General features: G+C 35.3%; 2 protein-coding genes across 3 annotated transcripts; one reads left to right on the plus strand and one right to left on the minus strand.

The window, feature by feature from the left end:
• Positions 1–8,172: 8,172 nt before the first annotated feature.
• Stub1 (STIP1 homology and U-box containing protein 1) lies at positions 8,173–12,009 on the plus strand. Of its 2 annotated transcripts, none has more exons than XM_070306327.1 (5): positions 8,173–8,256; positions 8,337–8,478; positions 8,809–9,007; positions 9,109–9,434; positions 9,535–12,009. In XM_070306327.1, exons 2-5 carry the CDS (start codon positions 8,362–8,364, stop codon positions 9,775–9,777), a joined length of 885 nt encoding a protein of 294 aa, XP_070162428.1. In that variant the 5' UTR covers positions 8,173–8,256; positions 8,337–8,361; the 3' UTR covers positions 9,778–12,009. The 2 variants fall into 2 exon arrangements, 1 of the variants encoding a protein (XP_070162428.1); XR_011447778.1 differs by having other exon boundaries at positions 8,183–8,478; positions 9,535–10,023; positions 11,449–11,877.
• On the minus strand, positions 10,435–17,534 carry LOC138938922 (sodium-dependent neutral amino acid transporter B(0)AT3). Its single transcript, XM_070306326.1, has 14 exons — positions 17,302–17,534; positions 16,006–16,264; positions 15,750–15,936; positions 15,554–15,669; positions 15,360–15,467; positions 15,196–15,279; positions 14,949–15,110; positions 14,746–14,856; positions 14,473–14,674; positions 14,206–14,408; positions 13,923–14,124; positions 13,663–13,822; positions 13,321–13,584; positions 10,435–13,231 (listed from the first exon to the last, which is right to left on the minus strand). Exons 2-14 carry the CDS (start codon positions 16,186–16,188, stop codon positions 13,033–13,035), a joined length of 2,181 nt encoding a protein of 726 aa, XP_070162427.1. The 5' UTR covers positions 16,189–16,264; positions 17,302–17,534; the 3' UTR covers positions 10,435–13,032.
• Between the last annotated feature and the right edge of the window lie 239 nt (positions 17,535–17,773).

A 17,773-nucleotide genomic window follows, 5' to 3' on the forward strand; every position in this document is an offset into this window, starting at 1 on the left:
ATAATTATCTCGCAGTTCTTTTCGTTGCTTATTAATCAAAACATTAAAAATCGTGCGTATCGATATACTAATTTGAGAACGTTTTTAAACAGCCTTTTCGAAATAAGGAAGCAAATGGAGTTGGCGAAAAGTATTAATGCAGAGGCATGGGAGTAAGATAAGTAAGTGAACCGTATGGGGCGGCCGCCAGATATCCGGGATCGCGAAACTAATTCCAGCCTCTAATGGGTCTGCCAATAGCAATTTCTGTAAGACTGAATAGTGATTCTCAGATATTAAGAGAACGAGAAACTTTCCTTCGATGGTTCCGCACGGTACGTAAGGGTTCTGCTCTCCCGTGCAATTTCCGTCCACTCTCTCATTCTCTCTCTCTCTCTCTCTCTCTCTCGTGCCCTATTCCTGTGTTCCGTTCTTCTAGCTATCCCTGAACGCTCTCTAGGTAGAGGCATTAAACACCTAATGGGCTTTTTTGCGTTACGTCGATAGCGAAAAGAACCGCAATGATTGATTTTCGTCTAACTAACGGCGAATCTTTTTATCTTGGAACAAACGCCGCGAAGAACAATTCAATCTAAACTAAATGCAAAACGCTGCGCTGTTTATAAAAATCCATCCTTAATAATGATAATAAATAATTAGATGAAAGTTATTTAATAGTAGAGAATTAAGGATAAGAATATATATCGCATAGCGTAAAAGCAAAATAAAAATTTCAAGAATTATATTTATTGGAATTATATTTATTTATTGAAAGAATTATATATATATATATATATATCTTATTTATTATATTTTTTAAACTAGGCCAAGAATAATCTCGCAATTGATATATATAAATAAATCTGCAAATTTTCAAATCAAATTCAATCTTATCGCTAATGAAAATTCTTTCAATTTTTATTCTGCTTTTACGCTTGTAAATTTTGACAAGTTTTATTATGACAGCTAAAACGCATTGCTTTTACAAGACAATTTTAGCACGCGATACGCATATGATCCGATTATACAACTTATCAGAAATATGATAAAATAGAAAAGATACGTTATCGTAACAATCAAGTATTATATCGAGCAATACGTAATACATTGATTGTCGTCGTTTCTTTCGCGGGCCGTTATCTAAGATCGTTAAATGATTTGTGAATGTATTCCCTCGTTTAAAATATACAAATAACGTGTGCGGTCAGGGTGATATTCACGAATTGGTTACACCATCTATCTATCTATCTATGAGTCTCGAGACACAACATGGCGTAAATCGCGACGTGCATCGACGATGTATTCAATTATAACGTGGTTGCTGAAAATTTCGCTCATACATCTTGAAAGATTATCTCTTTCGATTTTCCGCTCGCGAGATGCAATAATTTTCAATTTTCTCCTTTCTGTCGAGAACGATAAAAATTTTCGCGACCGTCTCTCTTATAATATTATATCAATTAATCTTTCTTTAAGACGCACAATTTATGAGAGCAATATGCTCACTCGATATCCAATAGAATTTTCCTCTTGAGGCGATGAACGAATCGAAACTTTCCGATTCTTGGGTCGTTTCAATCCTTCATCTCCTTTGGTATCTACACAAAAGTCTTGCTTTTCGTTTTTCACGAGAGGCAAAGAGTTATAACGATGCATGCCATCACGATTACGAAAAACGCTGGGCGAAGCATCCAATGTGATGCAGAATTTAGTCGATACTGTATAACGAAGCAGCCATGCATGTTAACCATGCAAACAAAATTAGACATTACGATATTTGCCTGCATAGGCATCGAACAACAGTTGAAGCCAATCATCATCAACAATTTAATGATAACGTTTCATAACGTTTATTTCAGATGAGAGCAGAAAAGTGTACGTAAATAAGGACTAGAAAAAAATGTATTCCTATGCAGCAAGCTTTTTCCTATAAATTAAATGTAATATGAGCCGATGGAGAGCTTTAATAGCAGAGAGAGAGAGAGAGAGCTTAAATACTAATCTATTATTCTATTTTCATGGAGATGTATCTTTAATAACTAGGTCAATTTTTAATTCGATCATGAAAACCCATTATGAAATTATGAATTAATCATTTTCCAACCATCGGCACCATTCCATTTCCGTATCGAAACCGTTATTTTTGCCGACGAGCTTTTGTCAGAAATAGAAGCTTAGGATTGGATACTCTCCGGGATACACCGAATGCCGATCCGGAAATGTAGAGTTACATTTTTAAGCATCAGAAAACAAAGTCCAAAACGACAAAAAACGCGACGATTGGTAATTCCATTCGTATTTTTATCACAATATATATCATATCACTATCATGTATGTGTATGTGTGTGTGTGTGTGTGTGGCATTTCTATCTATTCCTATGCTCTGGTCGCACTGATTCAACGTTTTCATTAGAGGGAAAAAAAAAAAAAAAAAAAAACAGTCATGTAATACCAACCGTGCTTGCATGGGCCGGCTCTTGTTTTCAACCTACAATCGTGTTGTTAGTAAAATAAATATTTTCACGCGATCTGTACACGAAACTTATGTATACGCGCATTGTTTACTAGAGTGCGTTACATCTATATGAATATCGTTCCTTCTTCTCGATAAATTTGTCTCATCTTTGAAATTCGGCGATATCACGCACAGCTGCATGATCGTAGACATGGTTTGTTTAACCAGTCCTTCGTCTGATATATCGAATTGATGAACGGATTATAGCAAGATTATCGATCAGTAATTAATCACGCGTACGTATAGCAATGATTCGTCTAATATTATCTTTTCTCTTTAAAATTCCATATCGCGATTGCGAAACGCACATTTAATAACTTTGTGTAAAAAAGGAGATTTATCTCAAGTTACAGTATTTACTATACGTTTAATCTCTTTGTTCAATGTCGTTAATATTATCTAGTTTTAAATTTTTTTTTCTCTTATATTAATTAGATTTGTTTCTATTATTATATTTTTATTGAATTATTACATATTTTATATTTTGTATAATTTTTACGTTTAATTTTATATTTTTTAATTTTATTTAAAAAAGAAATTATTAATAATTATATTTTTATCAAATATACATGGTATTTAAATTGCGAAAAATCTCAATTACAGGTTAAAATGTTTTTTAAAAATAGTAACTTATTTTAAGATTTTATGAATTTTTTTTTTTCATCACATACGTACATGTATTTATATCTGATTCCGTACTCTCTTCGTCGTTTTCCTCCATATTATATTTTCTTTTTCATATTTTTCCCTTTAGTAACTTTTAATTATATTTCAATTTGTAAAAAATAAAAAAATTACAAATATTATATTGAAAAGAAGTTATTACATAATAATTCGAAAATATAGTACCTATACTTTTGCAAAGTAAACCATCTTTTCAAAAATGAAATACTTTGAAAATTTCCCATTGTTTTTATGCTACGCGACTTTTCGCGTGAGACATGTATGTATCTAAAAAAAAAAAAAACTCTTGAGAATCCGAAAGGGACAAATACCATGAAGGATGAAACGCCGGAATCCCATCGCTTTAGCGAGGATACTACGTCGTCCTCGAAATAACCTACTCGGGAATCGATTGGTCGGTCTCCCGGACGATGTGACAGACTCTCCTCTACATTGATATTCAGTAACGGCCCTCGTCTCTACGAACCGTCAAGAAATTTTACCCCGGGCATTGCAACACGCGCGCGTTCCCCGTGGAATCGCTAAGTTCGTCGTCGACAACGGCAGTTCGGCTATCGAATAATTATACAAGTCGAGTAAGTAGCCCGGTGTCGTGACAAGCGTGACGAACGAAATTCGTTGTCCATGTACAGTATAGTATCGTCGCAATAGAATCCTTCGAAGGACTCTTATTTCAGGACGAACATATCGATCCGTCCCAATCGCTAATTATATCTATCGTAAAACATTCATTAAGAAAAGAAACGCAATAGACGATATATTATTTCGAATTTATCGCAATATTATGCTATTTCCAATTTATTCCGGCATTATGTTATTCAAAATTTATTTATTATTATATGAAATGTGATATTTATTTAGGAAATTTCTTTAATTGATAAAAATTTATATTAGTTAATTATTTTTTTTTAAGCTGCAATTTTATCGATAAAATAACGTAAGATAATAATAACTCTGATCGAATGTTGAAATTTTTATATTTTACATGACAAAATCCTCCATCGATATATATTTCGGGGTAACAATCAAAGAGCAGAAGCGAGCTTTTCAGCGGGAATGGCTTTGATCGTTCTATTAAATATCTCTTGTCTATCGAATAAATCCATACCGTTATATGTGGGTATGATAGATATTTCTATTCATCGATGAAAACGATTGTTGATAATTCCGGTCCACTTGTGATATCCCCTGCTGATCTGGGCAAACTGATGCATTCAGGTATTAAACGTGAAATATCAGATCAACAACAGAATATAAAGATGTATCTTCACGCGATTTTGTAAATCCGGGTCGATTTACAGATACGTCCTTGAAAAATAGAAAGCTCTTGCGCAACAAACCTCAAACTGCAATAAAGTCTCATAAATATAAATATTGATCGATCTTTAGATATCTGCGTGATATACGTAATTGATCGATACGATAATACACGGTGATATAACGAGAAGAAGAATCATATCGTTAATATTCGTTTATCATTTTGTTATAAAGAACGATGTAGCATTCTGCATTAAAAATGCTCTTTTTTTTTTTTTTAAATAACAATTCATTAATTTATTCGCAGTGTACATACGTATATATACATTCGTTTATCGCGCGAGTTGCGTACTTATATATTAATTACATAACGATGTGAAAGCAATTACCGATAGAGATCAATTTGTCCCGCTTCGTTAATTTTCACTAGACCGATTAATATATCGGCTTTAGAACTGCCGGGCATCCAACTGCTGCAAATATATTATTTATCAGATAATATATACCGCGAATGAGAATTTGAGCATCGCCTCGTTTTAGCTTAATGACAAAATCGTGTTCGTTACACGGCTCTTGTGACGAATGTCACGAAGCATAATCGATAAAAAAAAAAAAAAAAGAAAGAAAAAAAAGAACAAATCGTTGAAAACGGTTTTGCGCAAATTGAATGGCACATCTGTGTATATTATCTGTATTATGAAATATAAAAAGACGAGGATATATAGAAAGGGAAAACGCGTAAAGAGAAATTCGACGAAAAGTTAATAGAACGTGAAACGTTTCGCGAGTCGTAAGGAAATCTCGATTGGCACTTGAAGCTTCGAAGGCGGACAGGTTCGATATTAAATTAGAATATTCTCAACATATATGATGCTGCACACATATATATATTCTCGCATAAGACTTCTTTCCCGTGTGGTGATGCGAGTGCATCCACCCGCTTTGAATATCAATTCCTTTCCCCGTCGTAAGAGGAAAATCTATATTCACGCGCGTCCATACCTAAAGATCCGTGCCCTATCGAACCCTTTTCAATTCATCGTCCAATTTTACATTATACATTACTGGGAATAACTCGATCATTAATAGGACGTCTAAGAAATCACTCTCATAATTTCAATATTGATACATTAATAGATTTTTAATTACAAACGATTAATATTAGACATGTAAATTGATTAAATATTAATTATGCGATTGTGATAAAAATCTGTTTGAAGTTACTATTACATTTTTTTTTTTCTTTTCTCGAAATAAAGCTCGCGTAAACGCTCGAGATCTCTCGATGATATAAACCAGAATAGAAGAAACCACGCGCGACTCCAACGAGGTGTGCAAGCGTGTTAAGAAAATGCATGTGCATGCTGCACGTTACTCGCGCCGCGTACGAATAATAACACGCGTGCATCGCTGACCCTCCTTCTCTCCCTCGCCGTGTGTGCGCCAGCTATCCCTTTGTAAGAAATTCAAGGCGCGGGGCGAAAATCATGGCTGACTAGCTGGCGTGTCTGGAGACCGTAAGAAATGATAATACAGCTTAGCTGTGTGCAGGAAAGTGCACGTACATAAGGCTTGCGCCTATGTGCATCCCCTATGCACCGCGGACCGCGGATGTCTCAACGGGGCCTATGGCTCTCCCCGAAGGGGGAAGAGGGATATTTATGTTCGCCGTAGCGTGAGCGCGAAACATACCTCGCCAAGCCCCCTTCTCTCAACTCCGAACCGTTCAAGTATATTACCCACACAAACGCTTTCGGCGTTTGACCGTTACTTCGAAGTGTAATTCGCCAGATTACCATCGGATTGAGTAATTTCGCCGTAATCGCGTAGGTACAGCCGAATCCTTTCGGTCAGCTCGTTCGACGTATGTACGCGACATGCGACGTCGATGACCATAATTTCCCGTCGCGTAGGTATCGTTTAATAACACGTGTGTGCGGGCCCCATACGGAGCCATATGGTGATCAAGCGGATAAGCTTCGAGTGGGTATACGGAAGATGCACGACTGTGAATGTGCTAAAATTTGCAAAGCATGACAAATATGTATTAAGATATGCCGAGATTCGTTCAATTGTATCGTAAATTTATTGTTCGTTAGAGAGATTAAATATAAATTTTTGAATCTTAAATATAAATATATCGAGAAAGTAATATTACAAATATCAAGATAATAGAAAACTGCGGATATTTTTAATTCGGTTTCTGGTCTTTATATATATATATATAATGTCGAAATATGTTACTTTATTATTCAATAATACTATAAAAAAAAAACAAAGTTATTTTAATACTATTCTTGATATTGATTTTCTACTATATAGAGTATCTGTCAGAATTGTCAAATCAAATATATATATATATTTTTTTTTTTTGGTACATTTGGGAATTAACTTTTCCTAAATAGCATCGCGAATAAATTGGCAAAAATTCCAAGCCACTGTTCCAACATCGATGAAGACCTAATTCGCATTGTAATCCCCTGTAATCTGAATGGACACGCTTAATAGCCTGCAGACGAACTCCCATAATAGCGCGATGCGTAGCTGAATGGATAGTTCTGATGACGACCAGAGCCAGGTTTAGACCGATGGACGAGGCATGCTCGTACAATCCGGGATTAATAGCGCGCAAACTAATTCAAATGTCTAATAAATCTTGGCCGCTTCTCTCCGGTACCTACCCGTGGATCGTGCTTCCACCCACTGGATTTCTCCATCCCGGGGATATACCGGTCGATCGATCGATCGATCGATCGATCGATTGGTCGATCGATCCAAGAGCAGTCAGGATAGATTCGATTAACCCGCGAGTTTCGTTAACGAGTAATACGAGATTACTTGTAATTCCAATTTGTCACGAAGAAACCGCGCTAGGAATTTCTATTCCCGTATGGAGAAGAATACGGAATTGAAGTCTCGAACGAACCAACCGGGTCGCAATCTCTTACCTCCCCCTTCCGTCCCCATCCGCTCGTGACCCAGTCATACTACCAAGTTTTGAGGCTTACGGGGTCTCTCTACTTAATACTATGTAGATATCGAATCCATATTTTCGTATAACGCTTTTGTTATCTAAAAAAATACGCGGATTCGTTACAAATCGCATATATAATCCGAAAGGACTTACTCCGATTAAAAAGAAGGATGAAGATAGAAAAGAGGGAAATCTGATCTTTACAATATTTACACCTCGTGAAATCATTATTTAGCTCTGATATTGTTTTACGATGGTTATGTAAAAGCTACAAGTATATTGTTTCGTAAATATCTACAATCGTTAAATAATCTGTAACGATTTACACATATGTGACGAGGGAGGGTATCAGTTTTCAATTTCCTTCGAAATAATCGGTTAAATGAAGAATGAATTTTGCAGCTTCATATACGGCACGGGAGAATGAAAATTTTGATAATGCAACGATTATAACATTGTTGTGTGCGGTAAAATGTTTATTTTACTCACCAGGCATCGCCTGTTTTTCGTCAAAATTCGCAATAAACTGTAATATTAGACTTGCCGAGGTACTATATTTGACGACGATGTTCCCCCGTAGATGATGTGGTGGCGATAAAAGGCAAAGTGTATAAAATCGCATTTAGAGGTACAACTTTGTTTCGCGGGAAATGTTCCAATTTCGAATTAGAATTTGCATGCGTGATGATGGTAAAGAAGTTAGGAAATCGTGATTTTTCGATCACCATCGAGATGGCGGTCAAACTGCAATGCAAGCGTTCCCGTCATCCCGTCTAGATTCGCGTCGAGTCGGTCAAAGTCGATGACTCGACGAAACAAAGATGAAATATTTGACGTTCGTTTAGAGGTTAGATAAAGGCTGCCGTATACATTTCTCGTCCTCGTACAACTTCTCGTTGCGAATAATTGATTCGATCGTGCATGTAGTACGACGTGATCGTCCATCGTCATCATGAGTAAGATGTATTCGACGGCGAACCTGTCCGACAAGGAGCTGAAGGAACAGGGGAACCGTCTCTTCGATCTGCACAAGTACGAGGACGCGGCCAATTGCTATACAAAGGCGATTGTGAGTGACATTCGAATACATGTTTGAATATCGCCGCGATTCTAAATCGAAATTCTAAATTATTGCGCATTTTGATGCGTCTTGCTCGGTTGTTTACCAGTTGTTACATACGCAGCAAATATTTTTTGTTTTGAATCATGAATCACGCGCAGTGTTTGGCCAAAGATGGCGGTTTGATGCTGCACCTAGCGCCGAAAACTTGTACTAGAATTTCACAGAAACGAGGGAAGATTTTGAAATCTGATTATATAATTCTAATACGAATTTATTTTTGAATAAAGATAGAATAATTTTACACAACGAAGTAATCTTTCTTTATTTTTGCTGCAGATAAAGAATCCAGACCAAGCATTGTACTTCACAAATCGAGCACTGTGTCATTTGAAATTGAAACAATGGGAATCCGTTTGCAAAGATTGCAGACGGGCTTTGGATATGGATCCTTGTTTGATGAAAGGTCACTTTTTCTTAGGACTCGCCCTGCTGGAATTGGAGCTCTTCGATGAAGCTGTAAAACATTTGCAGAGAGGTAAATAGCAAAGTAGACCCTTAGCCTTATTATTTTTTCAAGAAAGAGAAGGAATAGATTAGATTTATAGTACAAAATTATAAATATTGGAAACAATGCAGCTGTAGACCTGGCAAAGGAGCAGAAGTTGAATTATGGTGATGACATCACCAGTGTGCTACGACAGGCACGTAAACGTCGTTTTCAAGTAAGAGAGGAACAGAGGATTGCTCAAGATATCGAACTACAGACTTATTTGAGCCAGCTGATTGTAGATGATGCAAAGCGTAACTTGTCAGCTTTACAAGAACAAGAGACAACAAAGAATTCTGATACTGATGCAAGTTCAACTGAATTTGCTAGGAGAAAAGAGGAGATCGAGGAGAAGAGAGATACCTGCATATCGCGACTCAATGATCTCTTCGTTAAAGTCGACGAGAGGAGAAGGGTTTGTTTTTTTTTTTTAAATTTCTGCTACTTTTGAAGTCATTGTATTCATATTCTGTAATAGCTTGTGCAATTACTATTTACAAATAAATTGTTTGCAGAAAAGAGAAGTGCCCGACTACTTGTGCGGTAAGATCAGCTTTGAGATCTTGCAAGAACCAGTGATTACACCTAGTGGAATCACATACGAACGGAAAGACATCGAGGAGCATCTTCAACGGGTCGGTCATTTTGATCCAGTCACGCGTGTGCGTCTTACACAAGATCAATTAATCCCAAACTTGGCGATGAAGGAAGTAGTTGACACTTTCTTACAGGAAAACGAATGGGCTTTGCATTACTGATGTCAATACATAGTTTGCTGCCATAGATTTAAATTAAGGCGATGGCGATCTTCAGCGATGGAAGGGAAAAAATCGATATTTGATGAAGAAATTTGTAGAAAGGTATCTAAAGGAAGAAATCTCAAGAAAATGTAAAATAATAGAGTATATATATATCTTGTAATGAAGAAATGCTTTATCTTGTTACTGTTAAATATTTTTCTGGAATATGCCATATGAGAAACATGGAAGCTATTATTATTGGACGTAAGTACGCTAGTAAATAAATAATTAAATTAAGGATTACACGTAAACTTATACAGGGGACAGTTCCATAAGAGTATATGTAACTATAATTAATTACATATAGATTTATTTACTTTATATTCGGTAATTTTTGTTCATAAAATTGAAATTTTTGTAGCAATTACTTTTCATAAAAGCTTGAAACTAGAATTTTAAAGTTTAAAGTTGAAAAACTTAAATTTCTAACACAACGGAAACATAGGATAATAAGGATTCATATATAGTATCTAATTTTTGATTTATTTTACATAATAAATTATCCATTTTTTACTACTAAAATTGTTTATGTTTTTATTATATTATTTGCTAAAAAAATTGTTCTGATTTCAAATGTTAAGTATCAATAGAAAAGAGAAATTTAAATCCATTCAAGGTATTTATTTTAACATTCAACTGACAACAATATATTTATATATGTATATAATATATGTACAGAGTTTTACGTATACGCAATATTATTGTATATATGTATCGTAATCATCGCAATCGTATGTAATAATAACAATTATTACCGTCCGCTGTCGGTGTATTATTTTTGAGTTATTGCACAAGCTACATCGACAATATATATGGTTAACAAAAGTTCGATGAAATAGATTATGATCTCTGTAGTCCCAATGATAACTGCTACAATCATTTGATAATGAACCACTGCAACGTTTTTCTTTTTAATATTTGTTTTTTTAATTTATCTCCTTAATGTATGAATTAAATTTAGAAAATTGTTAATTATGTTTTAAAACTTAAGATATTGGCTAAAAGATTATCAATTTTTAATTGCAAAAACTTACAGAGAGAAAAGTATTTATTAAAATATACTCAAAGAAGGATAATTCCTAATTAAGATACAAAATGCATTTGTCTTCTAAAAGATTTTTTCGCCAATAGAGATCGAGCGAGTATATGCGAGATAAAAAACTAGTACATACTTTGTAAGAAATGATATGATATCAAGATATGGTTTACCTCTCATCATTAATTAACTAATGACAATTTCCGTCATTATTTAATTGATGACTCCTATTGTTATTTAATTAATTAGTCACTTGCTTAACGATTGCTAATGCAATTATTTTTTCTGCTTAGGCTTACTAATAGATAACTCGATAAACGAAATTCTACTATATTTATTGTCCGCATTATATTTGTACGTTTTAGGTGAATATCCCACAACCAATTAATCATGAATTCATTAATTCTTTGCACTAAAATATCTGCTTTCGATATGGACTTATAAAATCTCATTAAATATATGTGTGTTCAATAACATTATGAGAAACTAATATTTATATTACCATACATTGTAATGAGAAATTTAATTGTGAAATTATAATAACATTTTCTATATAAATCAATTTAATGGTTCTTTTTTTCTCTTTTTATTAGTTCAAGATGAAAAATTATCTAAAGTGCAAAGAGTTAAGAGCTTAAAATATCACTGGAAGGTATCAGGCCATTTGAGTACTATCGCAAAGAAGTGCGAACAGGAAGATTCCATAGAATGTTCAAAGACACCTTTAACGTTCAAATTCGATCTGGATTCTGGCTTCTTTCATTAAAATATAATGGTTTACTTTAATATATGTATATATATGTATATATTATCTATTCTTTTTATAATATACTCTATGTCACAGATCGATTTTGATGCATAACAGAGAGATTTAAAATTAAAATAATAATTGACCTACGTGAAATTAATTGTTAATTGTTTAACCTACGTGGCCTGGACGATGATTATCTCTCCTCGCCCGAAGTAACCAGTTTCATCGAATCGAATCAATCATCTCTTTGTTATCCAAGTATCTTTAAATGCGCATCGCATGCTGCGCAACTGATTATATTATTGTTAAGCATGATTTAGTCCAAATATTTTATTGTCATCAATTTTAGTCTTTTTATGCTAAACTTATTGTCATGTCATTAATCCGCGTAATCAATCATAGATGCCTGAATCCTTAGATCTTTGGGAAGATATATTCTTAGATATATATATATATATATATATATATATATATATATATATATGTCTTGATGTGTTTCAATTTTTAGATTTCTGCACGTTTCTATATGTTTTTGAATATCTGGATATTTTTATCTGCTTACTTGTGTTGTTCCTAGATCTTTAAATGCTTACGTTATTAAATCTTTAGACTCATAGATTCTCAAAGTATTTTCGAATCTTTAAATATCCATAGATCTAAGGATGCGCAAATGCTTTGAACCAAGACTAGATCTAGTATAATGTTTCGGGTACACTCACCCAAGTCCACTGGACGGCTCCTACCGCTAATTTTATTAAATCTGATGTTATTCGCAATCGCTAAAGAGTAAATGTTTCATTATTAACTCGTATAACTGGTAATTTTCCGCACAGAAAGATTACCTCTCGTTTCCGTCCACACAATATGCGATTGTATCGTTCGCTCGAAAACTGTGTATATAGATTGTAGCCTAATATTCTTCATTATCCGCAAAGTTTCGAAAACAATTTTTCGCGTAGTGAATCTCACTTAAACAAAATTGCAAATTATTACATCTCGTAGACGGAAATACATTCAAGAATATTCTCAAATAACTCTCCACTTATATTAATGTTTTCGGATATTTGGATTCTAGAAAAACTTGTTTCTTTAATTACAGAAATTTTTACTATGACAAAAAAATTTGAATCTGGCATCTAATAACTTAAAATTAGAAGAAAAATTATTTTGTTTAATCGAATGTATCTCCATCTTTAAATTATGAAAAAATGACTCCTACCGTCGAAGCTTTTATGTTAATTGACACAATAGACAATATCCTATCATGCGGATGCACTGACTACAGTTCGACCAAATTCACCAAAATGGAATGCAGCCACTTTTGATTAACCAGCAAGCAATCGAAGATGGTCGTCACAGGATAAAGTGAAGCGTTTCTCAAAGCGATGTCATTCCTGGAAACGCGCGTTGCAATCAAGAATCGATCCTAGGTGAGGTCCTCATCCTCGTCGTCGCTAGGACCGCCCGTAGGACAGCATAGTCCTTCAGAACCGTCACTCCTGATGCAAAACAGCAGTGTCTCAGCCGCCGTTACCTCGTGCGGCATAATTCCATGAAATTCTTTTAGATCCGCCGCAGGAAACCAGGCCTTTTCGTTGTCGTCAATGATGAGAATTCCATAATATCTAGAAAGAATCATCGAGAGTTTAATTTAAGATGCGTATAAAACAAGATACATGATTTTTTTACTGGTAACATTAAGATCAATGCCAACCTGCAAATAGCGACTGCGGGTATCCATAAAACGGAAGTGAGAATGAGAATGGAGATGAGAACTAAAGCCCAAACAGGCCACTCGTGTCTCTCCGTAACGCCTTTACTCGCCACCCAGGCTGGATAACCGCTTCCTTCAAAAAATATTTCGACGAAAGACGCGATCAAGATACTTAACATTGCCAGTGGACTAAGATATTTCCAACATATCAGCCAATAGAGACCAGGTCGGTTGCCGGTCATCAGTTCGATATCATCGGCAAATCTGAAATTATCAACGCACCACAAATGCATATATCTCTAATCTGAAATTTTGAAAATTCAAGAGTGTTTCTACACTTACCTCTTCAAACCATAAACATAGGATACTCCTATACATTCGAAGAAAGCAATTATAAGCAACGGAAAATTTCCGCTGAAGCTATCGAATAGCACAAAGACGTAACTACCAGCTCCATGAGCGAAGGCCATTGAGATCATGCAGCACACCAAACAAATCACACCTATGCATGAAATCAAGTTTATTCTTATCAGTAACTTCTTTTAGATTAATATGGTATATGTAATTAATATAATATATCTTCTTATCGCTGTGAAATTAACCTGTCAGAATCTCTTTTCTTAAGTTCGGGAAGAGCTTCATATCGACGATACTAGTGACGACACCCTCTAGAGTACCAAATTGAGAATCAATTCCCAGCGTAAACAGCATCAAGAAGAACAGTACTGACCAGAATTGAGCACCGGGAAATTGGTTGATCGCTTCGGTGAAGATGATGAAAGCCAAACCTGTACCTGATGCCGACTGTAATCATCGTAATTATCGTTATATGTGATTTAAAAGCGCAGGGGAGAACCTATAGAAAAGTTTATCTTTACAACTTACATTATCCAACTCTTTTTCTAGATCGCACTCGGGTAATTCCGGCATTATCAAGTTGTCTAGTGATCCGTTACCATTCGTGATGTTCAATAGCGTGCCACTAATCGGAATATCCTCGGGTATCTTATCGACTTGACCGAATATATTCATTAACGTGCTATTTCTTTCCGATAAACATTGTTCATAAACCATGGTAGCTTTGAATCCTATCAAAATGCAGAATCGCAGATTTAAAAATAGGAAAACATCGGAGGAAGAGTTTGCACGTACCTATGATCGAGAACACGACGATTCCTGCGAACATGGAAGTGAAGCAATTTGTCAGACTGACCATGATGGCGTCCCGGTAGCAATTATTGTTTACCGGATTGTACGAAGAGAACGCTATTAGACCACCGAAAGCTAGGCCTAGAGAGAAAAAGATTTGCGTTCCAGCCTCTAACCAGACTACCGGATCGGTCAATGTGTACCACTGAAGTAGAGAAATAAATCGGCGGTTATATAAAATAACTGCGATATACAAGATAATTATATTCAATGTACCTTTGGCGTGAAGAGATGCCGCAGACCGTCCGACATACCCTTCAATGTCACCCCCCGGAAGAAAAAAATGATTAGAACGATGTACGGAAACGTAGCGGTTACGTACACAACCTAAGAAAGGCAGAATTACAATTTGATGAAGGAAATATACGGAATTGATATGACAATATTTAATATTTGTAATGAAAAAAAAGCTGCCGCACCTTGCCTGAGGATGTGATACCCTTAATCATACACATGTAGACGAGGATCCAGGCAATGCCTAACGCCAGAGCAATTTTCCAATTGAACACTTCCGGCGTATTGATATCCTTTGATATCATCAGAGTGGTTCGATACCAGAAATACTGCGTTGGGCTGCTGACCTGTTGACCGATTTACATACGATGGCAAACTTAATGCACGGACGATAAGATATAGTTTGTATATTAATGTAAATTTCAACGTTACCAAGCATTCGGGTTCAGGCGCGTAAGATCCATTTGAAAAGTACTTATTCGGACACTCTGCCCAAGGTAACTGCGACTGAAAACTCTTTAAACAGATTTTTAGATTTTTATTTCAGTGATATAGATGCGACGAGGCGAATCAATCATAGACAGATATTTTGTTACCTGAACGAAGTAGAAGAGGCACCAGGCGATAATGGTGTTGTAGTAAAGGGCCACATTGAAGGAGACTATGGCGCTGCTGATTCCGATACCGCCCATATACGGGGATACCTTTTCAAGAGATTCGATAGAAAACTCGTCATTAAAAATCTTTATTTCAGTGAAATCGTAATTTATGGCTTTTTTTCTTTATTCACCTGATTCCACACGCCAATGGCGCCTTTTCTCAATCTCTGGCCGATTGCCAATTCCAGATAAAATATAGGAATACCCTCGATAGCCAACATCACGAAATAAGGAATTAGAAAAGCACCTGATGGACATTAAAAATGATGCTTACGATTGAACGAAAGGTCTTTTTTAAATAAGCAATATTAAGTGATGCAAACGCACCTCCGCCGTTCTTCTGAGCCAGATAGGGAAACCGCCATACGTTTCCAAGGCCCACCGCGTATCCTATGGTCGCCAGGAGAAATGTAAGCTTGCTATCCCAATTTTCACGCTCATCTTCTCCTGCTTCCGGTCGGAAAGTCGCTTTGCCGTCGTTATTGCCAGGGCCCGGACCGTTTCCTGTTTTGCTCTATGAACAAAAGTTAACAAGGCCAAACTCACGATGTCATGTAAAAGTAAATAAAATAGGCAGAAGTACCTTATTAGGACTGTTATCTTCGAAGGCCGCATTGGTGGCCCCGTAATTGGCAGTGGTGACGTTCTTTCGATTATCCACCACTAATCTACCACGCATTTCTTTCATCTCGAGCTTATCGACACTTTTCTGGGGCTTAAGATCGCGAGAGCTTTGCCGGCGGACGAGATGAGCCGTATTCGCCATATTTTTTCCGTTTTCGTTTTAATACCTTTCAAATTCGATTCTTTCTAATCAAACAAAAAGATTTAGGTGCTCCATCCTGTTAAAAAAAAAATTTTAAAGATTAAAAATGATTAAATACGAAGATGAAAGCGAGTGCGAAGCAAAATTGTTAGTAAATTGCATTTAAAAAACTTGTAATCTTTTTTAAAAATAAGAGATATATGTGTTATAAAATATTTAAAAAAAGTTAATATTAAATTAAAATAACGTAAATAATATAATTTTTATATAATCTTATATATAATCATATATATAATGTGTGTATTTAATATATCAAAGATTTAAAATTTAATTATTACGATTCGCGTAATTTAATTATTATTCTCCTAATGTGCACTTTATTTAATCATTGCGGATTTTTACGCTAATTTAGCTCATTGTTGGATTGATTATTGTTATTAATTTCTTATTATTCACACACAGAAACTGTCCATACATATATACATGTAATAGCTGCCTAGATTCGAATCTGTATGTACATATATGTATGTATATATATGTGTATATATATATATATATATATATATATATATATATATATATATATATATATATATATATATATATAAAATCTCGCACAGGTGTCGACCACACTTTAAGAATATGCGAACGTTTTCTAGGTACACACGTGTTTACGTAAAAAGAACTTGTGTACATATCTATTATATGTGCATGTAAAAAAATCGATTGAAAACTTTACTGAAAATTGATTTTTACTTTGACGTAGATGCACGTTCTCATTGGAGCACACGGACAGAATATCATTAAATATTTTATACGCAATTGTACGAGAGAAAAGAAGATTCATTTTAATTAAAATAAATACATATAGCTTTGACACATATGTACAAAAAATCTCCGTTTTATTCGGACGAATATATATGTATGCCCTCGCGAGTGTTTCACTTCATCGTATGGAATTCACGATTAATATATAGAAAGCCTGAATTATCTCGGGCAAGTACGACAGCTCTATTAGGAAACGTCCATCCACAATGGGAGAGTGTCCGAAAAGACTCGGTCGTTCGCGTTTTCGCTGAGAGCAGAAACGGATGAAGCGGAATTTTTACGGACCTGCCGGGACCAAAGGAGGGAACGCGCGAGGACCTTGTCCGCGGTCGAAGAGCGGTTCGCCACTGGTGACACCCCAGTGTGTGGGTTGGCGATAGTAACTTTTGAAATCACGGTATTTCAAGAGAATCAATAGCTGGCGCCGGCGCCTCGAATCTCTCTTTCTTTCGGCCGCGACTCACTTGCGAAATCACGCGCGAGTCCTTTTCCTTCAAAAGAAAGATACCAATAGTGTAAGGAGGGAACGAAAGATGGGTCATAATTTAACATTATTCTGAAAATGTAAAATTCATATATAAAAAATAAAAATCATACTATTATATAGACACAATAAATTGAGATAAAAGAATTTCAAGGAAAGAGATAGTAATTTATAGAAAAATATGTGATTTCTCAATTTAATATAAGAGAAATTATAGTATTTGATAATAAATTTATCATTCATTATCCTTCACGATTAATTAATCGTCTTATC

Source organism: Polyergus mexicanus, unplaced genomic scaffold, assembly GCF_030449975.1.
Source record: "Polyergus mexicanus isolate NDT 795.1 unplaced genomic scaffold, iyPolMexi1.0 SCAF_13, whole genome shotgun sequence".
NCBI lineage: Eukaryota > Metazoa > Arthropoda > Insecta > Hymenoptera > Formicidae > Polyergus > Polyergus mexicanus.